We start from the raw sequence: 20,549 nt of genomic DNA, 5'->3' as shown, positions 1-20,549 counted from the left end.
ACGTAATGAGGTAGGGCAGGTCACTGAATTGAAGCTCCGGAGGGGAAGGATTGCGGAGGAGGGGGGGGACGGTAGGTAAGCTTTGTTGCGGCTTTTAGCAATGGTCCATGATCCGGGTCGCTCGGTCTCGAGAAGGCGAAAAAAGAGGCTAAAAGAGGGTGATGCTCGGGGTCCGCGGCTGGATCGCGAAGAAAAGCAGGGCCGAGGGTCGCGAATCTTCTGGAGCGTGGAGATTAATTTGTCAGTCGGAGTTTTGCTGGTGTTTTGGTGTCTTTCTCATGCTCCGGGCTTGCTTAGGTGCCTCGGTAATCTTGTGTAAATGCGAGCTGAACCACAAGCCAAGAGGTCAGCTCGAGGGCAGAGGGAGCTTTACGTGGACAGATCAACAGACGAGGCAGCCCCCGAGGCGACTAGGTTGAAACTAGGGGTGACGGCCACCTACTAACTGCTGTAGAAAACGGCCAACGGGTGCGTCCGTTCAGCGCGGGAGGCATGGACTACGGGGCGCCAGGAGGTGAGGGAGGCCGTCAGCAGCGTATGAAGCGGGAGGCTTCCTTGGCTGGAACAGGGGATTGGTCCTGCAGCCTGCGCAATACCCAAGTTACCCAGCAGCGGATGCGCTGTTTGGTTGCGTTTTGCTGACGGAAAGAGTACGCAATGGCTATTCGTACAGCCCCAGCAGCCCCGCGCCCCAGCCCTCTTCTAGGTACCCGTTGCAGGCGTTCGCCCAAGAAGGCTGGAAGTACGTATTGTTGGAGGCTGGAGGCTGGAGGCTGGAGACTGGTGTAAGCAAACGGTGTGTTCGGTGGCTGGACGGATGCCTGCACGCTGACGGCATTCCCTTTTCCATTGCCGCGTTTGCCCCTTTTTTAATTCTTTCCCATTTTCCTTCTGGTGGGAGATGGGAAGATGGCGAGACCCGGCAGATGCGTGATTGTGCCCTGCCCTGCACAACTACGTCAACAGTCCGTCGCCAAGACTCGTCGTCGTCGTCTTCGTCGTCGTACCTCGTAATTCGTACGTCGCACAGGACGGGCGCACCGTTACGGTCCAGACTGCACAGCCACCTACCCAATATGGAGTAAAATACCAAACGATGACGGTCTGACGGCTGACTTCTACGTCGACTAGCCGAAGAACCTTATGCGGCACTTACTGACTATTTCTATTTCTATCTCTATTAATATACGGATAGTGGCTGTGGATTGTTATGGGGAGAAGCTTGGTGTGGCCATGCTCTTCACCTACCCTGGAGTCTTGGCTCGATGGAACAAAATGCGTCTCGTCCAAATAGTCTATTTGCAATTAGACTTCGCCGCCTCTCCCGTCTCTCCTGGGTTTCAGGTGAATTCTGTTGGTATCCTCGGACCGTTCGGGATGCTCCTTGATACGTATTGTACACACTCAATGACGTCGAGACGGCTGTCACCTACCTGCTAACCCCCCGGGATTCCACGAACGACCAAAATAAACCACAGGCGCAGAGAGCTTGGATTTCCAAGCGTGTGTCCCAGTTGTGCGCCCCGGAATTTCCAGGATAGTTTGACCCTCGTGCTCCAACGGCGCCGGTCGGGTTATCGCATCATCCCGCGCGCAGCCGGGACGGACGGTAAGGCGAACGTCGCCGGAGGTCCCGACCTTGTTGACAAACGAGGCCTGAGGTTGAGTGCTGACGGCTCACGGAGGACCACGGACCAAGGCGGGATGTCGATCACCGGGTGATCCGCGTACACTGGCGGCCGGTGGTTCGCCGCCCTCCGAGATGTAGATATTTCTCAGTAGCATTTTCTTCCATTGTCTCGAGACACAGAGCGTTAAGAAATTACATGCGCCATTATCATACTTGCTTCTTGCCACTGCCGGTGGCCTCGGCTTCCGGAAGAAAAGGTCATGAGACTGACCTGGGACAATGGATTTGATGCTGCGACAAGGTCTGAGGGTTGTCTCTCCGGGTTACGGGACAGCCGGCTGGCTCGCCGACGTTGCTAATCATTAAAACTCCGCCGAGCACTGGAACGCCTCGACAATGTCAACAATGTCCAACCAACGTGCTCAAGTGTTGCCCTTTGTGCCCCGGACCTTGTACCTGCAGCCTCCAAGAGCAGGCTACCGGGTGCCCGTCATCTCCTTTCGGATATGGAGCACATCCAGCCCAGAGGAGCAATCGCAATCTAGCAATCTAGCAATCTGCTAACTAGGAAAAGCTGAGCCAATAATTAGTCAATCGGGCGCAGGTGCAATTCCCTGCTGAATTCCACATGGCCGTGCTGCAGAATTTCCCGCCCCCACACCCTCGTGAACTGCTGGCATGTCAAAGTAAGTGCGTTACGGCCGAAGCCGCTCAATAACGAATTTCTCCAGGGGTAACGTTTGCCATGGGCCTTTCTTTACTGGGTTAGAGTTGAAGAAGCCCGTGGACTACTGCTAGAACTTCGGGCTCGCGTTTTCCCCAACCCTCGCTCGCTCAGGTTCCCAACTTTGCTTTAAGCCTTGCGACAACTTACATTGACAGGGCTGTGTCGCCCAACGCGTTCACTCATTCTGGTCTCTCGCCATCTTATCCATCATTCAACCTCATCCGACGCTTTCCCACTTTAGACGCTGTGCCGCTCGCCTCGAGCCGGAGCGACATGGAGCAACATGGCTGCCCCATGCGATCCCCCTGGCACCATCGTCGGGCCAAGACTTCGAGACGCTCCAGCCAGCGGGCGGACTAGGCCCAGCGGGGCCTGCCACTAGGGGACTGGTGGGCCTCCAGGGCCACCGGCCAGTAAAAACCCCACTGTGGCTTGGTGGCCCCTCTGCGTTGTAGGGGCCGCTGGTGGACTTTGGGGACCTTCTGGGGACGTTAGCGGGCTGGCTGGGGGTTACTGGGGGCTACCGGGCCTCTTTGCGGCCTCTTTTGGGCGCTTTAGGGGGAGAAGCAGCCTCCTTTTCCCGCTCGGGCCAGGACAAACAGCGCCCCTCCCACCCAGACGACCTGGCCTGCTGGGCAAGTGCAGCCCACACGCACCCGTGGACTGCACCCGCGCATGCATCGCACCCGCTCCACGCACCACTCACGACTCACGACTCACCACTGGCCGTCCACTGGCCGTCCGTCCACGCTCTCCATTCTGACCTGAATCGCACAACGCGACACCCTCCTGCGAATGCTTCCCATCCCTCCCTTTCCCTCTTCCTTCTTTCCCTCTTTTCCCCTCTCCCGCTTCTTCTGCTCTTGCCACCCCGTGATTCCATTCTCTCCGCTGCGCATTGACAGCGGCTGCTCCCTTCGTGGCTCACGGTCCCCGGCTCTTTTCTTTGTCTCTCCTTTTGCTTCGTTTCCCGTAAACATTGCTTTTTACTTAATCTAGCCACTGGCGACCCGGTTGAATTTCATCCTCAAGCCTCGACCGACGTCAGTCAGCCCCGTCGGCGCCCGTCCTCAGCGTCACTCCCGCCTGTCGTCCCGCCTGTCGTCCCGTGCGTGTGCGAGCGCGCGCCTGTCTTGGGAAACGCCCCCACGATCGATCCGACCCGGGCAACGGTTACACCCTCACACGAGGAGTGTTGGCTGTGCTTCATCTTGCGACCACAGGCTGCCCTAAGTGTGTAGACCCCGCGCCATGTCGGGAGCTCTGAGCAAGCGCCAGCAGGCCCGGAACGAGAAGCTCCTCCAGGAGCTTGTCCACAATGTTCCGGGCAATCAACTGTGCGCTGATTGTCACGCGCGCAACCCAGGTATGCCCCCTCTAAGACTGCTTGCGACATTGGTTCCGGATTTTGGCTGACAGAGCTTGTCATAGCTTGGGCATCATGGAGTGTACGCTTTCCCGCTGCGATGCGGCACCCACCCCGTCCCCTTCCAACTCATACTAACAGCGCCGACAGTTGGGTGTCTTCCTCTGCATGAGATGTGCTGCGATCCATCGAAAGTTGGGCACGCACATTTCCAAGGTCAAGTCCCTGAGCATGGACAGCTGGTCCAACGAGCAAGTCGACGTGAGATCCCATACTGCCATCACCCTTGACAAGGAGCGCCTGGAAACTTACACATGCTGGTAGAATATGCGCAAGGTTGGCAACATGACCTCGAACAATCTTTACAATCCTGAACATCGAAGGCCTCCTGTCCCCGTCGACGCCGATGAAGCCGACTCGGCAATGGAGCGATTCATCCGCCAGAAGTACATGAACAATGTCGTCAATGGCTCCGGAAAGCCGCGGTCCCCAAGAATAGACGATGACACACCACCGCCATTGCCCCCCAAGAACTCCAAGTTTGGCTTTCGATCGGCCTCTTCTATATTTCCACTGTCATCCAAGTCGAAGAAGGACCCCAAGTTGACGGTGACCGCCCAGACGATACGAAGCCCGTCCCCGAGGCTGACCAACAAGCCATCCCAGGTGTTTGGTGCGACATTTGACCTGGACCAACCCGACGACACGGATCAGAAACTTGTGAGGCTGCGGGACATGGGTTTCCAGGACACCAAGCGAAATGCGCTGATCCTCAAAGGCGTAAACGGAAACCTCGAGCGAGCAATCGAGGCGCTGGTGCGACTGGGCGAAGGCAGCGGCCGTCCCTCCCCTCTCCCGACCCCATCGCCGCGAGAGCCTGGATTGCGCACGTCGAGATCGTTGACGCCACTCACGCCCAACTCTGGAGGACTGGGGCTTGGTCTCGGCGCAGGTCTGAGTGTTCCCACCCGTTCAGCCACGGACCGACCTGCGACCCCCTCGAGTGCCTCGACGAACCCTTTTGACAACCTAGGTCCGGCACCACCACAGACGGCGCAATCCACAGGCAGCCTTCAGAACAAGAACCCATATGGCCCGACGAATCCATTTGGGGCTCCGACCCAGCAGCAGCAGGCTGATCCCTTCGGCCAAGCTTTCCAGAGCATGTCTCTCTCCCCAGTGCAACCTCTGTTCCCGCATCACACCGGAGGGGCAGCCGCGCAACCTGTCCCACAGCAACAGATACCACAGCAGGCGATGTATCAGCAATCGATGGGTCCCTCCGCACCCATCAGCCCCAATGGCTACCTGCCCATGGCCTTCAACAACATGACTTACCCTCAGCCTGTGCAACCACAGCCAACCGGATACAACCCCTTCTTCTCTAGTCCCTCCAGTCCAGTCCAGCAGCAGCCCCCTCAGGCCCCTCAAATGCCACTCTCGGTGAATACGGCACAATCGCAGGCCTCATACAACCCCTTTGCGCGCTCCCCGACCCGGATCGCCTCGCCGAGCCTTGGCCAAATCCCAGAGCAGTCGCAGACCTCGTACCAGAGTCCTTCTGTTTTCCAGAACAACATGGTATTCCAGAGCCCAGCGCCACTGCAGCACCCGGAAACAGCGACAAACCCGTTTTTTGCCAACGCCAGCGTCAATCAGCCTGCTGCCCAGATAGGCCAACAAGCATATGGTCAGCAGCAAGTAGCGCAACAACAGGCTCCCCAGCAGCAGGCCGCCCAGCAGCAGTTCGGCCAACAATCGTTTGGACAACAGCTATTCGGGCAGCAACCGCAGCAGACTCAGATGCAACTACAGCAGCAACAGCAACTACAGCTACAGCAGCAGCAGCAGCAGCAGCAGCAGCAGCAACAGCAAATGCAGGCGCAGCAGCAATTCTACCAACCTCAACGACCCGACAAGGCCTCCATCATGGCCCTCTACAGTCAAATAGCCCCTCAACAGCCTGTCGCTCCTCAAACGGTTCAGCAAACCGTTTTGCCCCCGACGATTCCCGAGAACCAACCGATGCAGATACCAGCCGCGATGGGGGCGCCTGTCGCCCAGTCTCAAAATGTGTCGCAGCCACTCTCTCCTACAAATAATCCTTTTATGAATAATGTCACACCGACTACTACTACCACTGCCCCAGACCCCTTCGCTGCTAGGAGCAGGGAGAGCATGAACCTGGGCATGGATCTTGCATGGACGAATGGCCGGCACAGCCCTGATGCGTTTGCGAGCCTTAGCGCACGGCATGTATGAAGAGACGAGTCAAGCGAGCATTGGAAAGTGTCTAGGATAGTATATACGAGATAAGGCAGGTGTATTGTATGATAATAATCGTAATGTTGGTTAACGGCTGTATATGGTGGAACAACAGTGGCATCTTATTCCTGCTAAATGATTTACTGTGTATGTGTTTATGATCATCCTGCTCTGCAGTTGACTCCTCAACCACGACCGAGTTCGACTTCAATCACATTTCCCTTGATCTAGATGGCTTCACTCTGACCCTGATACAAGCACTCGATTAATTACATAGGTAGGTTTCTGGCGGCAGAGCTCCATTCTTCTTCTTTCGCGTTAGTGCTGCGTTAGCTAACTGGGGAGGTAGACGCTTTCGCACGGCTCACAGAACTAGTATTGAGTTCTGTACCCAGTGCTGTCCGTGTGGTTGTATGCTGGTCCTGTCAGAGTCCAGAATGTGCATGGCTTTGCTTGGGATGTGGCAGTTTCCTTTCACTATACTGTTGTACATGCGCGCTGGCAGCATCATGCATGAGTTAGTGAGCTCCTGCGGCGGCCAGAGTCGCCTCCCCACACCACCGTTGTTTCACATCGTGACCAGCCGGACGTTAAACGAGTCATTTGCAGGTGATTTGTATTGGCGATGGGTACGATCGCGGAGCTGATGTAGTTGCCCGCTCAACATAGGGCTGTTCACGTAAATACAAGTCAAGACGGAAAAGTCCAATCATGTCGATCATGCACATACCCCAGAAATTTGAGACAAGACGCCGAGCATGGGGATTGCATTTGTCGTCAAGCCACGACGCGTAAGTCAGAGCCGTCTTGGGAGCGGACCATTTCCGGGTTGAGCAAAGGTGGTTGCGGGGTTGGGGAGGAGGTGTGGCAGGAATGTGACACTCCACCAATCAACTTACATGGCTGCGGTCTGCACTCAATTGCCTGATTGTACCTTCGTAGCCGGCGACGGGCCGCTAATTGCCAGCGGGGAAGAGAGGTTGGTGTTGGATTCACGCGACCGATGGACTGAGAATCATAATATTGTGCGTTAACGACACTGACGAGGGCGTAGGATGCATAATTCAGAATATACCAGATGCAATTGAGCCTCTGGATGACAGCTCCTGGGTTCTTCTTGGACCCCACATTGGTGGTTATGCCACTTACCGAGGCTAAGCGACGATGCGTGGCCCTCCATAAGAGGCAGTGCGAAACCATCAGTGCGAAACCATCAGTGTCACTGTGAGCGCCGTGGCAGCTCTAATTCTAGATAGTAATTAGTGTGATACGCAGGACGCTGTTGAACCCCGTTGGACATGGGCTGCCCTTACCTACCGACCGCTAAACGTTGTCCGCGGTACGCACAGAGGTGGGCTTGTCGCCGGGGGACTTGGGTGCACCTGACCAACACCGTGTGATCCTGCGGCCGGCACTGTCACCGCATTAGCAGCGGTACAATGCGCTGTGGCGACAGCAACAGCAGACGGCATTCGCTCCAATCCAAGTCGTGGATGCAGAATGTGCGGAGGCGACTGACATATCAGGAGAGGTGTCTTGGAAGCTCACCATTCCCCGCATAAAATGTCAGGATTGTAGGACGTATTATTGGCCGCTGGTTTCCTTGCCCACGAGGGATCGACAACCGCCATCCACTCGAGAAGCCATGTGCTGACTTCGCGGAGCGGGGCTCACCTGCGGAGTCGTTCGCCTTAGTCTTACGGAGGGCCCTTTCAAAAGTCTTGTCCATAAGAAGTAAGTCCTAATCATTAGGTTAGATAATAAGTACACTAAGTACTTCCTGATTTCTATAGGCCCTAAAGGATAGCAGGCTACAGCACACAGCAACCGCTATATCCTGATCAGCAGCGTACTACTCCTGAAGTTACAGCGGCCGTTTAACGAGACTGTGACAGCTTCATGTATCTCAGGTAACCGACAGGGATAAATGGATATAATATTACTAGCGCTTGGACAAGACTTTTGAAAGAGCCCTCTGTAGTGGTAAGTCTGATTACGGGTGCGTTGACCACATGCCAAGTTGTCGGAGAGTCAACTTGAACGCATTGCTATACTGGCAACGTGACGGACATTGGAACAAGCGTTGCTTTCTAGTAAGTCCATTCAGTGACAAGGACTCGAAGAAGTCTAAGATAGTTAGTTCCACAGGAGACTTGCTGGCGAGATTGCCATTCCCGATTACCAGCCAGGTGCACAGAAGGCCTCCCGCTTCAAAGGAGAGCCTATGGCACTTATCTACAGTATGCCTACACCTGGATCCTCTATCTCTGTCATTGGGGCCTACTCCGAGGAAGAGCGAGGAGACACCCTAACAACGCCTAGTCTACCTACGTTAAAGCCATCTCCATTTTTGAGGGCGTGTCTCTCGTCGGTTCCTTTGGAGAATGTTGCCATCACCCAAATCTTCTACAGCAGAACCAGTGGGCTTTGCAGAGACATTGTGTTGAAGTACGAAACTGGGCCTGAGCGAGCACTTGGAGAATGCCGACTCGGCGTCGCCCCGGCCAAATTACATATATCAAACCAGTCAGGATCTGAATCTTCCGCACCACGTACGATCCATTGAGTGACGCAACGCGATTCAAGACAGCCAGAGTCGAGTGGACAGACAAGTGGGAGTACAGTCATGATGGAGATGGATAGACCTGTTCCGAGATGAGAGTCAGTCTCGAATTCTGGTTTTCGCCGGAGCAAGTGGCGCTTGCCATAAATGAGTAATACGTCATTGTCAATCCTGATCTTTGCTTTATCTCATGAGGAATGCGGAATGCATCATGTTTGTTGCGGGGGTTAGCTCGCTAAAGCACTTGTTTGTCCAAAGCATGTCCGCCAAAGCATACCTACGGAGTACCAGTAGTCTGGCATAAGCTCGCAGTGAGGTGTAAAAAGGATCAGCCACGGTAGAGAGTCTGTGTAGTGCGAGCCACAATAAAGGGCACAGTGGCGTCGAAAGCGCTGCACAGTGCACCGCGTTTGCCCCTGATTGGCGGTCGATCTCTCAACGGCGGCGGGGAGACACAGTGCAGATACCGGAGAGGGGATGGCCCCACTTATCAAGTTTGCACCCCGGCGCACCGAAAAAAGTCACTTTTTCCCACTGTCTTTCCCACTGTCCTGAGCGTCCTCCGCTCCTCCTTGGCAGTTGTTGCCCCCGAGTGCTCCGAGCGTCCCTGCCTTCCCTCGCCCTTTTCAAGCCTGACACATCCACTTCCCACTTCCGGCTCACCGCTGCCCAAAACTCGCCTCCTCCTCCGCTGACCAAAGTCAACTCGCATCTCGCCGCTTGCAACCGATCTTTAAGGACCACACCTTCGACCCGCTACATCAACAGCTCTCCCTCCAGACCACTGCCACTCGCAATTCAACGTCAAATCTGATCATCGACTCCCCGTCTCCGTCTTCCGTCTCCGTCTCCGTCTCCGCCGTCCCTCCTCCCAACTACAGTCACTCCGTCTCCGCGACACACCCAGACCAATAACCGGGGAATCTTGTCAACAATGGCGCCAATGAACGAAAGTAATAATTGTAGTAGTAACTACGGCGAGGTCGTTCTCCAGCAGGTCAACGTCCTTGCCTCGTGCTACATTGTCGATTCCACTGTCAGCCTCAAGGGCCTCCACTACTGCACTACCGGGGTTGCCGGTATGTTACCCTCCTTCGAGAGACGACTCGAAGATGTCCACGTCACGACGTTCAACCATGCTGACTCGCTCTCTTAATAGGGGCCGAGTGGTATTCCTGAGGTCCCTTCCTCAGGTCTACCCTCCCCACCAACAAGCCCCCCCCTCGCCGCACTAACCTCGTCGAACGAGCTCGCCTTTCTGCCCAAGAGCAAGAAGCGCGAGATCCCAGGCCGGCGCCTGGGCCGACGAGGGGGGGCAGCACTCTCGATCAGGGAAGAATGTGAGAGATTCTTCTGCGAGTCCATGAAGACGGTGTTCCACGGTGAGAGGAACCCGTCGATGAATGGCTCCGGCCTGTCTAGTGCTTATTTGCAAACGCCGCCACCCGATAACCGGCTTCCCGACCATTTCCAGCAGCATTTCAACGACGAAAAGCTACCTGGCTTCGAAGTTGAAGCTTGGCTGGAAGTGTGGGACTATGCCGGCGGGGCGAGTTTCCGCGCCTTTGTCGCGAATGATGGAGAGGAGAAGTCTCTTTTCGTCTTTTTCGACTTCCAAGGCGTGATGGGCCGAGACCTGAAAAAGGCGTATGTGACTCTTATACCCCCCCATTTCCTGAACTTGTTTGTTAACATGTGTCTACAGTCTCATGGCCCTCATCGAACTTGCCGACGGTCCTCTGGATTGCTCACACGTTGTTACGTGTATCGATAGACGCATCCCAAAGGATGAGGTGCAGTCTTTGTCTAAGAGCCTTCAGTGGGTCGGTTTCGATATGGTCACTCTGGACCACTGGGCTCATGACCTCGATGTCACGAGCAAGCGATGGATGTTTATGGGTATGGAGATGTAGGTTCCATGATTCATTGGAGTTAAGGGAGAAGATGTTTTCTCTGGTCTCCCTGGTTTCTTTGGTCCCTTTTGTCCTTCCGTTCACTTGCTTTCTCGCTTCGTTTCGGATCCTTCACGCATGTGATTTGATCGTATTTGATCTCCATTTTCATCTTGGACACCTTCTGGTATCATTCAGGCGTCGAGTTACAAAAGCCCCAGGAAATCCCACGCATATCTTCATGACATTTGAGACATCAATGCGTTTGGGGGACTGTGTGTTACTTGTTTTTTTTGTTGTTTCTTTCCGGGTCGCATATCAACCGCACGCTTGCTAGTTAGGACAATCCCAAGCAATTCAATCTGGCCATGATAGTCTATAACTTTTGTTGAATTTCATGTCTATTTCCCTTGCCTCTAAAGATCGGCGTCGAATTTCCGCACATCGAGTCCCTTCTCTTCCAAATAATCCTTAACCTGTTTGACTGTGTACTCGCCTCGGTGGAACATGCCAGCACCGAGAGCGGCGTCTGTTGGTGTCTTCTCAAAAACCTCCTGGAAGTGGCCTGGGTTGCCGGCGCCGCTGGAGGCGATGACAGGGATCCTGATGGAGCTCTTGACCTGGTTGATGAGCTCCAGGTCGAAACCGCTGTTGGTGCCGTCCTTGTCGATGCAGTTGAGGAGGATCTCACCAGTACCCATGGCCTCGACGGCTTGGACGAGCTCGACAACGTCCATGTCGCGGGTCTCGCGGCCGCCCTTGATGGTGCAGGCGTACCAGCAGTACTCTTCACCCTTGGGTCCAGGGAAGCTGGTGCGTAGGATGTTGTGGCGAGTAGCATCGGGCTTGGGGACGTAGACGCGCTTGGGGTCGACGCTGACGACGACAGCCTGGTTGCCGTAGGCTCGCGAGATCTGCTCAATGGCGGTGTTGCCGAAGAGCTTGCGGCCGAGTGAGTAGTACTCCTCAGCGGCTAGGACGGCGTCGGAGCCGATGGAGACCTTGTCGGCACCGGACTTGAAGTACATGGTGGCAATCTCGAGGGCGGACACCTTGGTGCCGTCCGTGTCGACCGTGTCGCGGATGCCGCCGCCGATGGTCAGGGGCACAAAGACGGTACGGGATGTCTGGCGAAGGATCTCGAGCATGGGCAGATCGGCGACGGGGCAGTCGCGGAACGACGTAATGTTGAGGAAAGTGATCTCGTCGGCGCCCTCCTCGTAGTACTTCTTGGCCATCTCGACAGGCTTGCCGAGGTTGCGAACGTTACGGTCGTCTCCCTTCTCGCGCACGTCGTACTGGTCGCCCTTGGTGACGACGAGGTCGCCCTGGTCGTTGGTTCGGACGTCGAGACAGGCGATGACACGGCGGGTGAGACTGTCCTTGAACTCAACAGCACCGCCATCAAGGGACGCAGCAGTGAGAGCCTTGGCACCATCGCCAGTCAAGAAGGCACGGAGGGTGCGCAGACCAGCAACACCAGACTTTTCGGGGTGGAACTGGGTTGCGTAGATGTTACCCTTGGCGACAGCACCGACAAAGGTCTCTGTACCGTATGTGCCAGTCGCGACGGTCCATCCCTGGGCCTCTAGTTCACCCTGCTTATAGGGCAGCTTGTACGAGTGGACATAGTAGTACTTGGAGTCTGGGCGAAGGTCGTACATGGAAGCACCAGAAGTATTTGCGCTGTTCCAGCCGATGTGCGGGACAGCCTTGTTTGAGTCGTCAAAGCGGTCGAGCGAACCCTTGATGATGCCGAAGCCAGGGACATCGGCGTCCTCGACAGAGCCCTCGAAGAGTGCCTGCAGGCCGACGCAGATGGCCATGAAGGGCTTGCCGGCATTGATGTGTTTTCGAACAGGCTCGAGGTAGCCGGCGTGGGAGAGCTGGGAGAGGCAGTGGCCGAAGTGGCCGACGCCGGGGAGGATGAGTTTCTATCGGAGGGACCGTGTCAGTCATGGCGACGGAATGAGGACGGAAGTCAAGCGAGCGTGCGGACCTCGGCATTGGGGACGTCTTCCGGTGACCGAACCCATTCGACATCATAGCCCTGGCTCTCAATGGCGTTTACCAGGCTCCTGATGTTGCCGGCGACATAGTCCAACAGGTGAACGGTGGGCATCTTGGCCCGCGTTATGATGGAGGGGTATCGAGAAGGTGGGGTTGTTGGAGCTGGAGTTGGAGTTGGATGGAGGGATCGACGGCGCGGAGGCGTTGTAGCGTGGGAATCTTGGATCTGGGTCGAGCCACTGCGAGCGAGCGATATTGCAGACGAGACAATTGATACAGGTGCTGCAGACGCGCGACGTGAGTCAACCTGCAGTGGGATTTTGCGACAGCGGCGGGTTGTGAGGATGAGTCCAATTAAGTTGGTTGCGGCTCGAAATTCAAGACCGATAGCGGGGCAGTCCTGGTGTTGCCCCGCCTAATCCCTGTAGTGCCGCCTCTGACCGACCTGGACGGAGCACTGACTGACCCCGGATTGGCAATTGTCCTGCGGCTCTCACTTTTCGACTCGGAAGCCTCGGGATGCCGTCGTGTTGAACTACAAGTTGCGAACGCACCGTTTTTCCTCTTTATTAATCTGGCTTTGGGCCGCTTCCCTCTGCTTTAACAGTACCAACAACCCCGCCCGGGGGGTCGGGACTCTGCCACACGAACGGTGCACCGACGAGACTCGATGCCCGGATCTCATTGCTGCTTCAACACCAACGCTCCCTTCGCGTCGCCCCGCCGAACCTAGACAGCATGGAGACCTCCCTGATAGAGGAGCTGATGCTCGCAGAGGAGTCCGAGTTGCTCAGAATCGAAGAGCAGATGGAGAAGGACGAGCAAGAGGAGTGGGAGTATGAGTACTCGACTACCGAAACCGAGGTGCGCACCCCGTCATTCGCCTTTCTTATTTCGCCCACCCGCCCCGACCCCCCGTTCTAATCCTCACCGACAGACCTACTACCTCACCATCGAGCTATCCTACCCCGAATTCAAGGACCGCCAATCCAGAGTTGTCCACCATAGCAGAGGCGGATACTATAAAAACTGGCTGGACCAGAACCTCGCCAAGACCACAGGTGGCCTCGAGATCGAGGGCGACAACGATAATGATGAGCCTCTTCCGGAGCCGGAGGCCGATGATGACGAGCCCGAAATCGACCCCGAGCTTCTGAACAAGGGAAAGGGGGTGGACCGGGGAGAGGGAGATGGGGGGCACGAAAACGACAAAGCCCAGGACGACGACGAGCGGACCGAGGATATTCAAATTCTGGAACTGCACTCTAAAAACCCCGTCATCTCGTACAAGGGCCGTGTGTTTGAGGGTGAATGGGCGGAAGTCATAGGAACAGAGGCCATCTTTGCGAACCACGACAACGGGACCCCCCTGCCTGCGCTGCGCCACCTAGAGAAGAACTTGGACTTGCTCGGAGCCAGTGCCTCTCGTATCCTGACGACGGAGAAGGTACTGAAACCCAAGATCCGAACAGAGGATCCCCTAGCAGCAATACGAGAGGAGTGGAACATTCGAATTCCTGTTGGCAAGGATCGAACGGGAGAGCGTGCTCAACAAACACGCTTCCTGGAGAATCTCATTGCGCTAAAAAAGAAAAAGGGAGAGACGGACCAAGTGACAGTGTACGCAAAAGATGGAGAGGGCAAGGACTTTAAAGATACTCGAGACCCCGACTACAAGCCTCGCCGAAGGAGGAGGATCTTCAATGAGGATGGAGAGGAGGTCATACCACTGCGAGAGCGTCGGCGGGGAGGACGACGAATCGGCCGACCTCGCGGTCGAGGACGCGGTCGTGGAGGCGTAGCAGCGACACCAACGACAGATGTTAGCAGCACAGCCACTGGAACTGGTGTCCTGTCGACACCGACTCCGGGAAGATGGGACGAACTCGACGAGAGAGAGGACGACGACGATGACGAGGACGATGATGAAGAGGGGGATGAGGAGATGGACGATGGCAGCGACTCGGACGAGGTCGAGAACATGTCGATGATGGATTAAAGTTGGGCAAGCAAAGCGCGACATGTACTTGCACACCATCCGAGCACGACGCCCGTACAAAGCTAGCACGCCCACACCGCAGTCCCATCCTAACACATTCAGACGCCCAACTCAGTTGAAGAAGTATGTTAGAAACGCAAATCCCCGCAGGGAAAGCCATGTCTGGAGATAGTTGCTCAGGGCGCGGCCAGCTTGGCCATTGGCACGACAGATATGATACCCGTGGCACGAAACGGCGCCAGCAATGGAAACGATGAGTTTTCGGACTTATCGCGATTGACGATGCAGATAACTTGATTCAAGGGTGAAAGGTGCATAGGAAGTGGACTAGGAAGGGTGGGCAGTCTGGGACAGATGACTCTGTTTGATAGTCAGAGTTGATGGTCGACGACGAGATCACGTTGCCACATTGCATCTACACATGAGGATCACGATGTCCACAATGTCCCGACAATGCTCGACACGATGTCCGCGATGCTACAATAGTTGGGAGGTCGGCGTTGAGTAACGGCTGAGCAAGAGCCAAGGCCAGCGTCTGTCGCCACCCACGCGTCGAATGATGAGACCACTATTGGTGGACGGGCCATGATGGACGAGGGGCTGCTCGAAAGGCTCCGAGACAAAGAGCCATCTAGGGGTGTAGAGCATCCATGGGCATGTGCGCCGATGGTGGGGAGTAGGGTGAGACTCACTCGCGGGCGCGATTGCCAAACCACGCCAACGAGCACTAAGTCAGGCGAAGCGGCAGTGGAGAGTGAAGTCCCTGACCCCGAGTACGACCCGTCGACGAGTGTGTCCGAACGCCGGGGGAGGGCCGGTGGGAGGGGCTCCGAATGGTGGGCCGGCCTTGTGGGTGCGGATGCGGACGTTGGACCATGTGGCAGTGCTGGTGAAGTGCTGGTGAAGATGGTTCGTTTGACTGCCTCATCGTAACCGGTTGAAGCCTGTCTACGGGGTACCGTCCAAGTCATGGTTCGTCTCCAAGATGACTATCGTAGTTACAGCAAAGATGGACCCTACTGCCATTTACCGCACTCCCGTCACAGCCGTCTTAGCTGCTATGTACGATAGACAAGGCGATTGATCGGGAGTGGAGAGCTGGTGGGGAGGATGCTGCTTCGCTGACTCAATGCCTCGCATGGCCCTGTCTGGTTGGATCTTTGGTTGACAACGACCAGGATGCGTAATCAATGGTCTTGATTTCCGCCCTCCTGTTTCGGGATGTAAGTGCCTAATCCCCGACTCGACAGATGCGGTGCAGCCATGTCTGTATCCATGTGGTGCCAATAATGCTGCATCTGGTGGCCCAGGTCGCTGTGTTGGTCTGTGTTGGTTGGGCCCCGGCAATGTGATTTTCCCCTCCAGACCCTCCAGACGAGAGCATCCGACTCTTGCGTTGGCGGACAAGGGGACAAGGGGACAAGGGGACAAGGGCTCTAGAACGCCAATGGACCTGGACCGAACTGTCGGCCATTGCTCCGATGTTGGAGTTCAAGGTGTGAATGTGTTGAATGCGGCCACCACAACGCTCTTCGATTCGGCCGGGACCACTTTAGAGCGTGGATAGATGGCGGACTTTGGGGTGCATTACTCGCTCGGAAACGCAAGTACAATCGGTACTTGGGCGGGACCGAGTCCAGCAAGTCCTCGTTTGTACCAGTTGTTCCGGTACCTGGCCCCATCTTCGTGCCCTTGTCTCACTTGCGCGCATGGCTCGTGGTGGGATTTCCCCTCCATCTCCCATCCCGCCATTTCTTAGGCTTGTAGCTTAGGGCACGTCTTTTTTTCTTTCCATCACGTCCCCCGTCTCTGGTGGACACTCCGTGACCAGTGGCTCCGACTCGTGGGCCGACCCCGTGAGTCCAGTGACTGACCGATGCCGCAAGCCAGACCGTCAATCCCTCAGTCACGGGAGCCGCCTGGCTTGGTCACCCTGCCGCTAATTGCAGACCGACCTCCGAACCTCTGTCGAGAAATGGAGACGTTGGAGAGTCTTGGCCCAGCCGAGGGCAGAGTCTCAGAGTTGTCTGTACTCCGGAACCCAGGCTGGCTGTCGCCTACTGCTCGATCGGGTAGGCCATGGAACTTGGGTGCTGTATTCGTATTGGGTTATATGCTGCGGATGCAACCAGCCGCCGGCCCTCCACTTCTCTGTTGGACTGCAGCCCATTATCCGTGGGTATGGGCCGTTGTTTACTTGTTTGGACGATAGACCGCCAAGTGCTTCTGCGGCAGAGCATATTGAGGCGACGACGCGCTGACGTATCTACAGTAACGCGTTGCTTCGCTGGGGGGCGTTAACCTCAAACACGAATTCTCGGCAATTGCCGTGTCTTGGGTTTTTTTTTAGGGGACAGGGTAGCTGGCCTATTGGGCCATGGGCTATTGCATTGGATGGCAGGACAGTGGTGACGGCGGTATTGGCCATGGTGTGTTGGTGACTCGAGCGAGTAAGAAGCGGCGAGGATATCGGTGTGCTTACACCACAGCCCCAGAGCGACAACGGGACCTCGGCCAGGCCAGGCCAGTCAGCCCGCCCCAGCGCCAGCGCCAGCACACCTGAGGCGAAGACACAAGTCGGGAGGCGGGAGGCGGAGCGTGGATCGTGGCCCGTAAAGCCGGGTATCCGGTACAAGAAGAGCTGCGGTTTCAACGGGGCAAGAGGCCGGTATCCGGTACTTTGCCTGCCTTTGGGGGCCAGGGTCAGGTTGGCTGGCTGCATGATGTGGGGGATTGAGCATGGGAGAAGTGACAGAAGAGAGGCGGTAGACCTGAGTTCCGACGAGAAAGTGGGTTCGTACTTTATGTATTGTGCTGTACCTGCTGTACCTGCTGTACCTGCTGTTTGCGATCATGCCAATCCCTTCATCTGATCCAATCTGATCCATCTGTGACCCGTTCAGGGTCCATAATACGACCAAATCCAGTGTCCAGTTCAGTCAGTACCTGGCCCTACCCTGCCCTGCCAGCCATCGACTCTGGGTCTCTCTCTCGGTGCCCGTGACACTAAAACAATCCACGCACCAACCCAGTGTATCGCATCCTACCACGGGAGCCCCGGTCACACACACCCCTACAATCGCATCGATCTGGAGCGAAGCGGGCGGGGAGGCGGGCATTGCGGCATCCAGCCAACTACACCATGGCCACGGCGGAGGCGCAGGCGCAGGCAGGCGTTTCTTCCTCTATTCTTTGCCCTCGTGTCCGTCATCCTCTGTCTTTCTCGTCCCGCCTTAGCTCTTTCGTATCCGGACGGTTTGCATGTGTGGCCGCGTGTGCAAATATGCAAGAATCTGTCTTGACTTCCTTCCAACTGGTTCTGGCCCTCAGCCGCCAGAGTCTAAAGCAAAGCATGCCAGAAGGCCTTCCCGGGCGATTCACTAATCCCATGCATGTACCGCGTGGTACATCCAAGACCCTGAAGGCACCGGGGTCCGGGGTGGTGTTTTGCTGACCCTCGCAGTCTAAAGCGCCTGCCGCACGCTACTACGTATTCGTACCTGCCTGTGCCTTTGTCTCGATCCTCCCCCGCCGTGACGGTCTCCCTCGGCGAGGCCAGGCAATGAAGGCAGGTACCTCTTGATCCGTCGCTACCTGCTGCGTCAACAGTACTCCCCCGTACCTGCCCTGACGGCCCTGGACAGCCGCCCTGGAAAAAGGGAAGCCTTGAGCTAAGACCCGTCGTGATCCACCAATCCATTCCCTTCCCGTCAAGTCGAGCATCCACAACCCTGGAAATCCTGGCCCATCCCGGCCATCCCAGACTCTCTCACTCTCTCACTTTCTTCTTACATCGCACCCCATTTTCTTAGGCCAGGCCCAGCCCGTGCGACTTGCCGCCAGCGGCGTCGTAAATCCCCTCGTTCTTTCGTGATGCTCATATAGCTGGCCTATTTCTCTCCTCTCTTCTCTCCCCTCTTCCCTTCCCCTTCCCTCCCCTCCCCTTCTGGTACTTTTCTGCTTCCACGAACCGGCCGTCCCGTCGATATATCCGGACGATATATCCTCCTCTCTCCTTCCCTCCCCTCCCCCCACTTCCTCCTCCGACCTTCGCTCCGTCAAATTTGTTGCGCCAGCCGTACTTTGGGGCCGTTGCCCGTCGACATCGACACTATGTTTTGGATCCGCCGGTTCACTATTTTGCTGGCTTTCCTGCTGGTCATCTCCTTCGGCGCCTGGCTGGCTCCCCGCGTCCTCGATCCTACCAAGCGAGGCCCCGAGAAGAGAGCCCGGGACCGCCGCTGGGTTGACAGCAGTCCGTATTGGTGGGACCGCCAGGCATGTCGTTGGATCGGGATCTGTGGCCTCCACCACTTGAGGAGTGATCCTGCTACACGCGGTGAGAGTGAGGAGGACGATTGGGGCGAGCTGAGGCGTCGTGCTTTGAACCATGTCCACCCGCGCTGGGAGCCCGATGAGCTCCCCCGCGAAGACCACAAGCGAAACATCCCCCAGCGACGGAGAATTCTCCGCGAGGTTCCCGAATATGTCACCAAGTACGCACCCTTGGTCCATCTATACTCGGGCGAGGAATTCTGGCCCTCAGACATTCGTGAGCATGTCGAGCACATGACCGTATACGTTGACGAAGAACCACTCAACTCGACCACCAAATGGACCCTGCACAACTTACACCAGCTGAACAAGCATACCGGCAAGGTCATGATGCACAGCAATGATAACGTCGAGGACCGCCCCAGCTGGTTGCATAGTCATCACAATATTCCCGTTCCGTTCCCCGACGAGGAGCAGGAGGAGCCCGTCCCTGCAGATCCCATTGACAAGCGCCCAAACGTCCCCGAGCTCAGAGAGCCCACCACCTGGTACGATGTCGACAAGAAGCGCCCGCTTAACAGAATTGACGACCCCCGGAACCGCAAGTTCCAACACACCAACGACAAGTCCGAGCGCCTTGCCATCCGCGGCCACAAGCCGGATGCCAATGGCCACTCAAGCGCTCCTGCTGTTCTCGTCATCGTCGACAAGGGCTCCGGCATCGTTGACGCCTTCTGGTTCTTCTTCTACTCCTACAACCTTGGTCAAACCGTCTTCGATATTCGCTTTGGCAATCATGTTGGCGATTGGGAGCACTGTATGGTCCGCTTCGAGAATGGTGTTCCGAGGGGCATATTCTTCTCAGAGCACGAGGGTGGACAGGCCTATGCTTTCGAGGCTGTCGAGAAGCGTGGCCACCGCCCTGTCATCTACTCGGCTGTCGGCTCCCATGCGATGTACGCGATGCCTGACACCCACTCCTACATCCTCCCCTTCGATCTCCTCAAGGACCTAACCGACAAGGGCCCCCTGTGGGACCCCGCCCTGAACAACTACGCTTACCACTACGACTATACCAAAGAGTACGGTGAGGACACCGACGAGCTCCGAGAGCCCCAGAGTCTCGTCCCCGCCGCCTCCAACCCACACGCTCCGACGTCCTGGTTTCACTTCCGCGGCCACTGGGGCGACGAGGTTTACTCCCTCGCCGACCCCCGACAGTGGCGCTTCTTCGGCCAGTACCACTACGTCACTGGCCCCGATGGCCCCAAGTTCAAGACTCTTGACCGCGAAAAGATGTGCCAGACTCGGAAGTGCAAGATCTCATACAACCTCGATCCCCATGGAACATGGTACTAGAAGAATTCTCGACATCTGCATATGAATTTGCGACTGGTTGATGCGACCTCGTTACTTCTTCTTCCTATTTATTTTGCACATTTCTTGATTTACATATACCTCAGGGCGCAGTTCGGACACAAAGAGCGAGTCACGGTTACTCCCTTCTCGGAGCGCCGGAGCACCCGCTTGGCGCTGGTGGGGAAGTCGTACTCGTATTGGACGGGGGAGGTTGTGTGTGCCGGGAAAATGGGCTGGACGGCATTAGACAGGCATGGGTTTACGGTGTTAGCTCCTTTACGACCTGGGATTTGCTTTTGTATTTGTTGGCCTTCTTCCTTGGTCAGGTTTTACGGGGTTTAGGTTGAGGATTGCGGGTGTCCTGGGTCTAGAAGCCGCTCCTTGATTTTTGTCGTCTTCTGGAAGAGGATGCGACTACGGATATGATGGGCTTGATACCTGATACCACTTTGGCGCGTTAGAA

The 20,549-nt window shown here is 56.3% G+C and overlaps 9 protein-coding genes across 9 annotated transcripts; 6 read left to right on the top strand and 3 right to left on the bottom strand.

Moving 5' to 3' along the window:
• Positions 1–3,473: 3,473 nt before the first annotated feature.
• Positions 3,474–6,198, top strand: BGZ61DRAFT_232948 (putative GTPase activating protein for Arf-domain-containing protein). The gene is made up of 4 exons (XM_046238237.1): positions 3,474–3,723; positions 3,789–3,805; positions 3,874–3,984; positions 4,048–6,198. The coding sequence occupies exons 1-4, from the start codon at positions 3,609–3,611 to the stop codon at positions 5,983–5,985; spliced, it is 2,181 nt and encodes a 726-aa protein (XP_046104553.1). The 5' UTR covers positions 3,474–3,608; the 3' UTR covers positions 5,986–6,198.
• BGZ61DRAFT_450835 (uncharacterized protein) lies at positions 6,132–6,816 on the top strand. Its single transcript, XM_046245767.1, has one exon. It carries the CDS (start codon positions 6,402–6,404, stop codon positions 6,633–6,635), a length of 234 nt encoding a protein of 77 aa, XP_046104552.1. The 5' UTR covers positions 6,132–6,401; the 3' UTR covers positions 6,636–6,816.
• A 1,184-nt stretch (positions 6,817–8,000) lies between these two features.
• On the top strand, positions 8,001–8,554 carry BGZ61DRAFT_477522 (uncharacterized protein; the record flags this gene model as incomplete). Its single annotated transcript, XM_046248906.1, has 2 exons — positions 8,001–8,081; positions 8,129–8,554. The coding sequence occupies 2 exons, from the start codon at positions 8,001–8,003 to the stop codon at positions 8,552–8,554; spliced, it is 507 nt and encodes a 168-aa protein (XP_046104551.1).
• A 931-nt stretch (positions 8,555–9,485) lies between these two features.
• Positions 9,486–10,820, top strand: BGZ61DRAFT_588001 (ornithine decarboxylase antizyme-domain-containing protein; the record flags this gene model as incomplete). The annotated part of the gene is made up of 3 exons (XM_046256506.1): positions 9,486–9,623; positions 9,711–10,198; positions 10,257–10,820. The coding sequence occupies 3 exons, from the start codon at positions 9,486–9,488 to the stop codon at positions 10,462–10,464; spliced, it is 834 nt and encodes a 277-aa protein (XP_046104550.1). The 3' UTR covers positions 10,465–10,820.
• BGZ61DRAFT_450832 (imidazole glycerol phosphate synthase hisHF) lies at positions 10,821–12,800 on the bottom strand. The gene is made up of 2 exons (XM_046245766.1): positions 12,443–12,800; positions 10,821–12,377 (listed from the first exon to the last, which is right to left on the bottom strand). The coding sequence occupies exons 1-2, from the start codon at positions 12,563–12,565 to the stop codon at positions 10,860–10,862; spliced, it is 1,641 nt and encodes a 546-aa protein (XP_046104549.1). The 5' UTR covers positions 12,566–12,800; the 3' UTR covers positions 10,821–10,859.
• A 391-nt stretch (positions 12,801–13,191) lies between these two features.
• Positions 13,192–14,452, top strand: BGZ61DRAFT_477519 (uncharacterized protein; the record flags this gene model as incomplete). Its single annotated transcript, XM_046248905.1, has 2 exons — positions 13,192–13,317; positions 13,391–14,452. 2 exons carry the CDS (start codon positions 13,192–13,194, stop codon positions 14,450–14,452), a joined length of 1,188 nt encoding a protein of 395 aa, XP_046104548.1.
• A 214-nt stretch (positions 14,453–14,666) lies between these two features.
• Positions 14,667–15,656, bottom strand: BGZ61DRAFT_232905 (uncharacterized protein). The gene has a single exon (XM_046238236.1). The coding sequence runs from the start codon at positions 15,421–15,423 to the stop codon at positions 14,881–14,883; it is 543 nt and encodes a 180-aa protein (XP_046104547.1). The 5' UTR covers positions 15,424–15,656; the 3' UTR covers positions 14,667–14,880.
• A 543-nt stretch (positions 15,657–16,199) lies between these two features.
• BGZ61DRAFT_450827 (uncharacterized protein) lies at positions 16,200–17,345 on the bottom strand. Its single transcript, XM_046245765.1, has 2 exons — positions 16,725–17,345; positions 16,200–16,631 (listed from the first exon to the last, which is right to left on the bottom strand). The coding sequence occupies exons 1-2, from the start codon at positions 17,172–17,174 to the stop codon at positions 16,470–16,472; spliced, it is 612 nt and encodes a 203-aa protein (XP_046104546.1). The 5' UTR covers positions 17,175–17,345; the 3' UTR covers positions 16,200–16,469.
• Positions 17,346–18,565: 1,220 nt separating this feature from the next.
• BGZ61DRAFT_351208 (uncharacterized protein) lies at positions 18,566–20,086 on the top strand (the record flags this gene model as incomplete). The annotated part of the gene is made up of 1 exon (XM_046240314.1): positions 18,566–20,086. One exon carries the CDS (start codon positions 18,566–18,568, stop codon positions 20,084–20,086), a length of 1,521 nt encoding a protein of 506 aa, XP_046104545.1.
• Positions 20,087–20,549: the final 463 nt, after the last annotated feature.

The sequence above is a fragment of the Ilyonectria robusta genome (assembly GCF_021365365.1).
Source record: "Ilyonectria robusta strain PMI_751 chromosome Unknown BGZ61scaffold_9, whole genome shotgun sequence".
In the NCBI taxonomy this organism is placed as follows: Eukaryota; Fungi; Ascomycota; class Sordariomycetes; order Hypocreales; family Nectriaceae; genus Ilyonectria; species Ilyonectria robusta.
Note: the sequence above shows the minus strand (reverse complement) of the source record. Positions and strands in the feature narration are given on the sequence as shown.

Excerpts from the sequence above, each read along its gene's own strand:
- BGZ61DRAFT_232948 (XM_046238237.1), top strand. The coding sequence starts at position 3,609 with ATGTCGGGAGCTCTGAGCAAGCGCCAGCAGGCCCGGAACGAGAAGCTC. Across the intron at positions 3,985-4,047 it reads GGTCCAACGAGCAAGTCGAC|AATATGCGCAAGGTTGGCAA; the intron begins GTGAGATCCCAT and ends ACATGCTGGTAG.
- BGZ61DRAFT_450835 (XM_046245767.1), top strand. The coding sequence starts at position 6,402 with ATGCTGGTCCTGTCAGAGTCCAGAATGTGCATGGCTTTGCTTGGGATG.
- BGZ61DRAFT_450832 (XM_046245766.1), bottom strand. The coding sequence starts at position 12,565 with ATGCCCACCGTTCACCTGTTGGACTATGTCGCCGGCAACATCAGGAGC. Across the intron at positions 12,378-12,442 it reads AAGACGTCCCCAATGCCGAG|AAACTCATCCTCCCCGGCGT; the intron begins GTCCGCACGCTC and ends TCCCTCCGATAG.
- BGZ61DRAFT_232905 (XM_046238236.1), bottom strand. The coding sequence starts at position 15,423 with ATGACTTGGACGGTACCCCGTAGACAGGCTTCAACCGGTTACGATGAG.
- BGZ61DRAFT_450827 (XM_046245765.1), bottom strand. The coding sequence starts at position 17,174 with ATGCAGCCAGCCAACCTGACCCTGGCCCCCAAAGGCAGGCAAAGTACC. Across the intron at positions 16,632-16,724 it reads CCCAGCGAAGCAACGCGTTA|CCACGGATAATGGGCTGCAG; the intron begins CTGTAGATACGT and ends AACGGCCCATAC.